Below are 11,088 nucleotides of genomic sequence, written 5' to 3'. Positions count from 1 at the left end.
GTGAATGCAAAGCATTTCTTTTCTTTATTTTCTTTATTGCGCCAAACCGAGGCACGAAACGCACCTATTTCGCTTCGCCATAATCGCAAGTTCTACTACAAATCCCCCCCCCCCTTTTTTTTTTCTTTCTTCTTCTTCTTTTTTGCTTGCGCAAATCAGAGTAAGAGAAAGAACGGGGACAGTCTTGTGGAGGGAAATGTACGTATCACCTAGAAGCCGAGAATGAACGGTCGTCACTATCATCATCAACCTGAGACAGCGCCGACGTCAAGAAACACAAGGAATGTTAAAGAAAAATAAATAAAAGAAGCGTGTGTACTCCGCGGACGTCATGCAGTCCGCCCGTCGCGCGCACTTCTCCGCCAAGGCATCACGTTTCAAGTGTTGACATTCTCCAGCGCATCAGGCGAAGGAGCCGGCCTCTTTCATTCGGCGCGTTTCAACGCCACGTCTTCGGCCCCTGTGGCAAAGGCGCCCGCGAAGGAAAAGGCGCCAACTCTGGCGCGAGCCAACGTTACAGCTAACATTGCAACCTCAGCAGCAGTTTCTTGGGCCTCGAGAAAGATCGCTATGACTTCGGGAAGAACGCGTAACGGGCGACTACGCTGAAGATTAATGCGTTGCGTTGTTCAGCGAATAACCCTGTAGCTCGAGTAGCTGCGTGACGGAGTCGGGCACCTTTAGAGTCGTGAGAAGCTGCGAGCGCCGCAGTTGTGGAACCGGCAGCATCGCCATGAAGTCAGCCGAGGCCTCGTCGCCGTCGTTCAAGTCGTTCGAGGTGGTCTACGTGTTCCTGGCCCTGCTGTACGTGTTGACCGCGACGAACCTGTACCTGCACTTGAGCAGGGACTCGACACCCTCCGTTTGTGAGCGCACGATCAGCTGCGGCGTGGAGGAGTCTTACGGCGACGCGTCGGGCGCGCACAGCGAGACCCGCGGCGGCCGCACCAGGCGCGACGGCCGACCGGCGGTGGCCCGCAAACCGGGCCGCGCCGTCGAGGAGCCCGCGTACGCGAGGATGTCGCCAAAGGCGGCCGCCGTGCCCAACGTGGAGTTCTTCCCGCGCAACGACATGACCAGCTCCGACGGGAACACCATGCTCGTCAGCTCGTACGCCAGGATACCGGTCAGTCTCCGTCTCCACTTTGCCGCCAAACTGGGGTAGCACTGAAGCGGGAGCGCGAGTACAGACGGCGTCGAAGGTTTACGGGGTGCGGAGTCTGAGAAAAAAAAAAAAAGTTGAGTATTTCCTGGGCCTGGGGCCACGCAGCTTGCAAATGAAAAGTTTGTACGTGTGTGTGTGCGTGCGACCAACCGAGTGTTGCACTATTTTACTGGCTGCGAGCAATACCTGGCCCGAAATTCGGACTTCTCGCGGAAAATGGGCAGCCCGCAAACATTTGATGCTGCCTGTAAATGCTAAGTAAAGCGCGTAGTTCTCACTTCACGTTCGCGCAGCATATGTAAGTGCGCCCGTCTTTAATTTTGTAGCTCGGTTGTGCCTTCTGCTCATACTTGGCTGTAGATTTGCGTTCGAATTCGTTTGGCTGTTTAGAATTGTTTAGTATCGTTCATGCTGCTTTCACGCACGCGAAAGGGGATAACCGTCAACGGCACAGCCTATGTTTTTTTTGTTTAAATTTCGGTAAATCTAAGGGACGTAGTGTTATATAGCACGTAATTTCGTGAAGAGGAACTAAAGAATTCTCAAGGGGACACAAAAAGGAAAGTTGGCCAATGTAGGCAGCGGCTGGCAACACCGTGCTGGGACAAGAAGGAAGGGGGGGGGGGAAAGGAAAAATGGACAAAAATATAATACGAGAGACTGATGAAAATAAACGAAGATATGGGCACATAAATGTAATGTAGAATGTGACTATCACTCAGTTCGATGTCCCCAAGAAGCGGACCAAATTATATAAATAAAACTTTCACTGCCTATAGGACTGTTTCGACCAGTGTGCAAACATTCTCTCCTATCCCAAGGGAAGACTGTTCGCGAAGAGTTGTCGCTTGACCTGTATGAGGCCGAAGACGCTGAGTCATGCTCCCTAAAGGGCTACAGAAAATAGCGTCTCTTCCTCTTCACAATCACACACACACACTCTCTTTCTCTCTGAGGCCGACGTCCTTTTGCGTCATTCAAGCAGTGACAACGTTCATCCCGAAGTTGCCTGGTGTTGGTCAGCAACTCCAAGTTGCAACAAGTTGCCTACAGGCAGATTAAAAAAAGAAAGAAAGAACACCTTGTGTACGTTCGTATAACTTTAGTTAAACCAGTCGCTCGATAATAACAAGCAAACAAAATATAACGATAAAAATACAGAGTGTTTCTGCGAACACTTTCAAAATGGCTTGTGGAAGATGGCACAATTCTAGTCCATGAGCCGGTCTACTTGAAAAGGCGTACATTACTTTCAAAACAAGAAAAAAAGAAAATTGAAATCTATGATTGACGAATTAACAAAAAATCACTAATTAAGTTTTTAACTAATTACCTCATGGCACATATTACAATTTACAAATTCTAGCAGGTGAGACTGCAAGGTATATCCATCTGAAGAAAATTCTGTGGATGACACCATTTACGAGATGTGCGCCGTCAAACTTGCGGTAAAAAGGCACTGTAGTTCCACATACTTTCTTAACAAAACGTCGTTTTATGCATTGGCGCACAAAAGTAACTAGAACGCGAATGCATTTTGCCGCAAAGTTCTGAAATTATTATCTCGAACATGGTGTCATCTTAAAGATTCGTTCCGAGTGGATCCGCCTTGCAAACACCCCGGCTAGAATTTATAAATTGCAATATTTCCCATATAAGGTTATTAGCGAAAAACGTAACTTAGTGAATTTTTGTTAGCTAATTGGTTATGCATTATTTTCTTTTGGCAAGTAATGTCCGCCCCTTCGAGCAGACCAGCTCAGGGACTACAATTGTGCTATCTGCCACAGGCAATGAAAAAAAAAATATTGAAAGTGTTCGCTGATGCACCCGGTACAGAAGGCCTGCGACGTGCATAAATAAACATTAGGAAACGAAGCATCATATATCGGCATCGGAAAAAATTATAATGCAAGGAACCCGGCGTAGTGCAACAATCGTTATTAAAAGCACCGTTGAAGTGATCGATGGAGTGTCATTTGGAAGTCACCAGGGTAACATATATAGAGACGTGCTCTGACGTATAACTTAGCAACCAGGCAATGTGCTTTTTAAAAATATTCTCGTAAGGTAACTGAATTAGATATGTATCTTCAAGTATTTTGTTTGGCGCAGCAGTATACCTATGAAACATATACATATAGCTATGGTTGTATTAAGAGACCGCGGGAATTAAGTAAGCAGTCCAGGAAAAGTCTGCTAAATTTGAATGCATGCTTGCATTTCGTTTGCAGAAAAAAGAAAGAAAATAGGTTGCCGATAGGTAAAACAACCGTGCCCGATTTTGCCGCTGTTATTCTTTAGTTGTTTCTTTTTTGTTGCTACCAGGAAAACAAGATAAGTACGCTAGCTCTTCAGGAACTTTATAGTCAACTTGTGTCAATAGATCTGTTCTGTTTCAAGGCGATGGTGCGTCCTCTTTTGTACTGACTTTAATGCTGAAAGCTCTGAGAATGTTCATTGTACCTGAACCGCTGTTGCTTTAATTATGGGGTTTTGCATGCCAAAACCACTTTCTGATTATGAGGCACGCCGTAGTGGGGCACTCCGGAAATTTGGACCACCTGCATGGAGTTCTTTAAGGTGCACCTGTATCTAAGTAGACGGGTGTTACGCATTTCGCCCCCACCGAAATGCGGCTCCGTGGCCGGGAACTGATTTTTCTTTTCTTATTATGTTGGGTGCATATGACATGCGTATCTCGGGACTCGATATTTTTAATAATTGCCCGTTGAAAATAGCGTAATTCTGCGTCTCCAGGTGGACGACTTGAAGATGCGGCCCCGACTTGCACAACAAATCGCAACGCTCGCTTAGCTACTGAACAAAGATACACTGACTTTTTTTTTCAATGCGGAGGCTTTGACTGACCAGAGAGTAGTAAAGTCTGTTCGTATGAATACTCCAAATCAGTTAGTGTATAATTTACACAGCGCTGTGTTGTGCTTTCTCGTAGCTGTTATACTTTTATCGGTTGTCCAACAGAATAGCATGCGGCGTCACTTCAACGCGTCATATACACTTGATAAGTACATAGGAATGTACAGCACATAAGTAGAAGCACTAATCAGAATATGTTTTTGTGTGCGGTTCTGAGCTGGTTAGCTGCGGAGAAGATAATGAGTCGTATTCACGCAAGTTCAGCCATAACAATGTTTGCATTCGTACTTTCTTTCATACTTTTCCGTCCTGTATATAGCGTATACAGGTCGTTCAAGATTGTATTTTACATGTGGACGTAGGCTGTATCATGCGAACATATACTATGTCACCTGGCCGAGTGGAGATTAAGCGCTCTCATTAGGTTTCTTAACTTAATGAAGTGATTAATATGCAATGTGAAATTAATAGCAGTATGCAATGAATAAACGTGCCAACATACTGACTTCGAAACAAACGTTCGGACTGCATCAGGATAACCGATGCATAGGACCAAATACCGTTTGAACGTCTTTTAAAAGAGTGAACTTTGCACGAATTCATCAAAGATGGAAAACAATTGCCATTTTAGCGCAAGTATGTTGCTGCAGCGGCTGTAAGGTTGGGAAAGTGGGTTAATAGTTGTCTTTCTTCCTACATTATTATTAATCACAGGAATGTACTGCTAAAATTCGCTGGATAACGCGCTCGAAAGCAAGGCGCCTGTCTCACAAGCCCACCATGATCTCAAAGACACATAGGCCAGTCGCGATAACTGTCTTTGGTTTTCTTTTTTCACATTAGCCGATAAACTCTTATCACGCCTGGCGCGTCAGGGTGCAGCGCCTCTGTTACGCAGACCTAGAATGGAGCATGTGATGAGTGGTGCGCCCTTTTTGCTTAACTAGGCGGCTTTTACAACACATGTCTCGGTGGCAGGGCGGACTTTTAAAAAGCAAAGTTTTTCTTTGCCAACATCTCCGGGTTTTCATGACCGTGGATGCTGCAGCGTGTCTGCTCTCTTGCCGGATAGGCCAACCAATCAAAGCGGAGAACGCGCGCGACGTCACCACCGCCTTGATCCTTACACCACCAACAAATGACACTCGGTTCCACGCATCTGCGGCAGCGGCCGTGCGGAAAAAAGAAGAAGAAAACAACAGAAAAAAGCCCAGGACTCCCCACGATCTATTGCACTTGTGTGCTTCGTCTACGAGACGTTGCATTAGCCTTTATACAATGTCTGATTAAAGCATTCCGTGTCACTTAGTGCGGACATTGAATAAACACAAACTCGTGTTTCGACTCTTTATGCACTCAAACAAAGCTTCGCTATATGTATGTACATTCCAACTCGTTGGATCTGCTATCTTTCCTTTTTCTGGTTCCCTGCATTGCCTTTGTCTCTCTCGCTTTCTCTGCTTCGAGGCTTGCACTTGCACAGGAAATTGCATATCACCATATACGAAAATCAAGCACTATACTGGTGAATGCCACATCGAGTCGTGAACGCTACTCGATGGGAAAGGCACAAATGTGAAAGTTAGTGCCGTCCGAGCGTTTACAATCGAGGAAGGCGTGCTGGCTTATGCCTGCGAAGTCAGAGAGGAGAAGTACTGAAGTCCTGTACTGTCCACAGCTAAAGAGGGGGAGGGGGGGGGGCTCAGTTGCAAGCTTTAAAAGCTCCGCTGAGCGTTTCAGAGACGAGACAAACTTTTAATGTGTACAACATCGCACGTGTGTTGACGTTACGGCATGTTATACGGATGTTCGATGGCGGCGACACATCTCCACTGATTCCCTTTCTTTCGTCGGCGCGCGTTCGTGCCTTCGGTAAAACACTTGAGGAGGAGGAGGGGTCCAAATTAATAATATTCTTCTTCTTGCCTTCAACAGTGAAGTCCTTGACGCTATTCTTGCCAAACTAGAAGCTTCAGACGCAAGAAATGTTGAACTTGAAAAGGATACCAAGCATCAGCTGAATGGCATTGCGGAAAAAATTTATTTATTAAAAAAATTTACACGCCAAACGCGTGTCCACTCTTGAAACTGCCGTCGAAGACGTGGACAGGTTGAAAATAACTGTTACCGAAACATCTTCGAGGATTAATTGATTGCAAATAAAAATAGACCAGCTATCGGACAACCCGGATGACCTAGACAACAGATCTAGGCAAAAGAACCTGATTGTGAAGGGACTTCCAGAGGGACAAACGGAGATTTCGAATGAAACCGAACAAATTATTCGAATTTTTAAAGAAAGCAAATCGGGTCTCTAAGTAGGAAACATCAAACGCGTGCATCGTCTGGGGCGTCCGAAAACTGGTTTCAACAGGCCGATCATCATCCGGTTTCTGAACTTCAAAAGCAAACACGAAGTTTTCGCGAACTCGTCGAAGCTGAAAGAGCACAAAGATAAGAAAGTGTGGCTCGGGGACGACTTCTCGTCTAAGATACGTGCGATCAGAGAGCGGTTGTGGGATTTCGGAAAACAATTCCACGATCAGGGGCAATAAGTACGACTCACGTCTGACAAACTTTCAGCTAACGGCCATACATACATTTTTGATTCTGCCTTTGGCACTGCCAAACATGTCATCTCAATCCACGCAACCCTCTGGCTCGCAATGACATGACAAGGCGACGCCTGTAAAATCTCAAAACAAGCCGAAAAATGTTCTTCCGCTCTCATTTTTGTTTTCCAACTTCCGCATTATTTTATCTAAGCAACATGACCTTACCTGTTCTACGACCGCGTGTGCAACTGATATGTTAGTAGACACTGAGGCATGGCTCAGTAGTGACGTACCAGACTGTGCATTGAATATTCATTCCGAGTTCAACACATGCAGAAGAGACAGAAGTACAGCGCGTGGTAGTGGTGTTCTTGTCGCTGTTCGAAAATCAATTCACTGTGAAAGTGTGCTTGTGCCATTATCTTCCATTGAAGCCTGCTGGTTCATTGTACGCTACAGCTCATCACATTCTTCCGTTCTTATCGGTGTTTGCTGTCTTCCTCCAGTCCCCAATTCCAAGCTTGACCTCTGAATTAGAAGACATTCGAAACAGGTTTCCTCACGTCGCTATCATTTAGACAGGACACTTCAACTACCCTAGAATCGATTGGAGCAACAATTTCGTTTACAGCTCTAGCTCGCGCGAAAAGGAATGTCACAATTTTCTTCACACCCTTAACCTGTTTTCATTACACCAGATCGTGAAAGAACCCACACGCGACATCGCCATTCTTGATCTTGTATGTACCACGCAACCTGACGCTATTTCTGCTAATGTTCTAGAAGAAATCAGTGATCACAAGTTATTCCAGTTTAATCATGAATTTAGCCCTAATTTGCACAAGAAAGTAATCCAGCGAAAGTATATTTATGAATATTCTAAAGCAAATATTTCCGCAGTCAATAGGTTTCTTAATGATTCCTTGTCACCTTCAAAGCAAGACTTCAGAGACCGTTCTGTTGAGGAAAATTGGTCCCTATTCAAGCACATAATTTTGCGCGTAAGGAACATGTTTATCCCAGAACTTTGTATCTGTCCCAGCCTGAAAAGCGCTTGGTTTACCCGGCATTTGAAAAGCGCTTACCGCACTGCTATGCATACTAACAAGGCTGATGCCTGGGTTAAATACCGAGATATTGCACGTGTTTGTAAAACTTAAATAATGACATCTACGGATTCATAATTCAATACCACACTACCAGGAATTCTAATAACTAATCCCAAGCACTTTTTGAAAATAGACAACCATGGAAAGTCTAGAACTCAGCCTATCTTACAGGACGCAGGCCAGCAGCTCTCCCCCGTCAAGACCGCTAACCAATTCAATAAGCCATTTGCCTGTGTGTTTACTACTGAAAGGAGCATGTCCCCATCATGTATCCTGCCTCATTCTCAGTGTGTTGGTATGCCGGATGTGGTTGCGACTCCGAAGGGAGCTTTAAAAGCCATACACCGTCTTCCTAATAAATCGAGTCCTGGTGCTGACGGTATATGCTCTAAAATTACTAAAGATTACTGCTTCACACTCATCCGCTTTTCTGTGTATGCTTTTTCAGCAATCTATAGATGACAGTACCCTGCCATATGATTGGAAACTCGCGCACGTCATTCCCATTTACAAATCCGGCACTCGCGACGACTGCGGTAACTACAGACGGATATCATTAACGTCAATACCATGCAAAATCTTTGAGCACATATTTTACAGTAACATCATGCAACACTTAGTAAATAACAATGAGATTTTTCCGAACCACCATGGCTTTCAGTGAGGGAAATTCTGTGAAACGCAGCTTTTTGAACTCATCACAGATATTCACTCGGTTATTCACTCATCAGGTCACATTAATGCTCTGTTCACATATTTTTTCTAATGCAATCGACCGGTTTCCTCATCACCGCCTACACGTGAAACTTCAAACTTTTAATCTTAATGAAGACATTTTAAGTTGGATTCATAATTTTTTAACCGATAGATCACAGGCTGTCCTGCTTGATAACATTGTCTCTTCACCTACTGCTGTTAAATCTGGAGTTCATGAGGGGTCCGTCTTAGACCGCTATTATTCCTTTTATACGTTAACGATCTCCCCAATAATATCTTGTCGCAAATTCGTCTTTTTGCAGATGACTGTATCATATATGTATCATCAGATTAATGAACCTAACGATTCTCTTCTTCTGCAGGCTGATTTGACTACATTGTCATAATGGTCTGACATGTGGCTAATGTAGATTAATGTTAATAAAACCAAGGCAGTGGCATTCACAACACGTCGCTCGAAATTATAATTTTCTTATGATATCAACGATGCTGCCATTGAGCCGGTAAATCAGTTTAAATACCTCGGTGTCATCATGTCAAGTAATTTAACATGGAATCAGCACATATATATTACATGACCAGCAAGGCGAGTAAAACAGTAGGACTAATACGTAAAACCCTCAACATGCTACGCCTGACACAAAGCTTCTGGTGTACAACACTCTAGTCAGATCGCAGCTGGAATATGCCTCTATTATTTGGAATCCGCATCAGGCTTACTTAACGCAGCTACTGAATCATTAAATAATTGTGCGATTCGTTTTATAACAAGCAACTACACACACGACAGTATTACACACCTTCGAAACACCTTGTATCTTCAAACACTTCAGCAACTAAGACGCATTTCTTTACTTTATTACTTCTTCAATCTCTACCACAGCACTTGTACTTTCCCACTAGAACATATTCGCCCTGCTTCATACATCTCCCAACGCACTGATCAGCCATTCAAAGTATAACTACACCATTGCAGGACTAACTTGTTCAAATTCTCTCCTTTGCTTTTAGCTATTAAACTTTGGAATGAACTGCCGAAAGGCGTTGCGTCTATCAAACATTATGATGCGTTTTGCACCGCCGTATCTTCTGTATAAGCCTACGCGCTTTTTGTTATCTGCGAGTGTGCAATAATGCCCCCCCCCCCCCCTTATGTAGTACCCCTGTGGGGTCTTTAATGGTACTGTAAATAAATAAATAAATAAATAAATAAATAAATAAATAAATAAATAAATAAATAAATAATCCATCGTAAATGAAGTAGCCGCCGCTAGCGTGCGCGCATGTGTGTGCGTGCGTGCGTGCGTTTTACTCATACTTTATTCAAGAACCACGCGAGGTTTAGGGACGCGCACATGCAAGAAGCCTTAAAGAGGCTTGTCTAGGTACACGTCCCCTACATGGTGTACAGGCAAAAGTATGGACTGTATAAAACAGAAATACAAGTTGCAGTTGGATGAAACAAGGATATCGCCACCACTTTATTTATCGCCTGAAACACCATCGGTCTTTTCTGTTGCAGGTGCCAGTGCTGGAGGAATTCTGCTTCACCTCGAAAGAGTACTGCGGGCCTGGGGACCCGGGACATCCGGGGAAACCTGGTGACGTATTATGCGGTAGCAGTCGCGTAAAGAAAAACATGCAGGCATACTAACATACAGGCATGGAAAAAAAAAGTGAGGACGAAGCGTTAAGACGGTGTATATGGTTATGGCCGTGACATGTTCACTCTCTGAGCCCTATCAACAGTGCAAAACGAACACAAGCTCAACAAAAACGACGATGCCGTGGAAACAATAGCTGATATAATGTTAAAAACTTCTAATCATGATGTATGCTTGGACGCGCTGTGCCCCTTAAATTCATAGAGTTTAAAAATGTTCCAAATACTCTCAAGAAGCAAGAAAAATTTCAAGAACGCAGACAAATAAAGGAGGAGAAAACGCCCGCGTGATAAGATATAAACTTTTGCGGAAACTAGATCAAATATATGATTGCACCTCCTGCAGCGATGAGATGCAATGTACATCGCGACAGCGCTGACCTGCAGGCCGATTGCCAGCTCCGGCGACGACGACTGTTTAGGACTTCTCCACGACCTTTGCGGCACCTCTTTAGCACGCAGCTGAATCGGGCAACTGTCACTGTTACCGAAATTTTACAGCGTGTGTCACTAAGAGCTTGTCCACGATCGTTTGCGTTGTGTGTCTCAACAGTCTGTCACGTCTTGTGTGCGTGTGGGTGATTTTGTAGAATCGCCACAAGCACGGAAGGTGTCTCGATGTGAAACTTTGCAGGAATGGAGCTGGCCTCATATAGACGCCGATGAGAGCACTACATAGCACGTGGGAATATACTAAGTAAGGAGGCCCCCCAAAATTATTAAAATTAAATTCTAGGTTTGTACGCGCCAAAACCGCGGTATGATTATAAGACACGCCGTAGTGGGGGGCTTCGTATAAATTTTGACCACGTGGGGTTCTTGAAAAAACACCCAATCGCCGCACACTGGGGTTTTTGCAGTTTGCCCTCGTCAAAAAGCGGCCACCATGGCCACTATGCCACCACGGCGGGTAGAATATTCAGCATGATGGATTAACAAAATTTCTGTTTTTTAAAGGTGTCTTACAGTACACATGCTCCATACCGCTTACAATCATGA

The 11,088-nt window shown here is 44.5% G+C and overlaps 1 protein-coding gene across 1 annotated transcript in view; it reads left to right on the top strand.

Annotated features, from left to right (window-relative positions):
- Positions 1-362: 362 nt before the first annotated feature.
- LOC135898520 (uncharacterized) overlaps positions 363-11,088 on the top strand; it is a 61,061-nt gene continuing 50,335 nt past the window's right edge. Inside the window, exons 1-2 of the mRNA XM_065427493.1 lie at positions 363-1,126; positions 9,949-10,027. Of these exons, the coding sequence (XP_065283565.1) occupies positions 734-1,126; positions 9,949-10,027 (472 nt within the window). The 5' untranslated portion in view covers positions 363-733. The remainder of the gene's footprint in view (positions 1,127-9,948; positions 10,028-11,088) is intronic.

This window comes from Dermacentor albipictus, chromosome 2, assembly GCF_038994185.2.
Source record: "Dermacentor albipictus isolate Rhodes 1998 colony chromosome 2, USDA_Dalb.pri_finalv2, whole genome shotgun sequence".
NCBI lineage: Eukaryota > Metazoa > Arthropoda > Arachnida > Ixodida > Ixodidae > Dermacentor > Dermacentor albipictus.
This window is presented reverse-complemented; position numbering and strand designations above follow the sequence as displayed.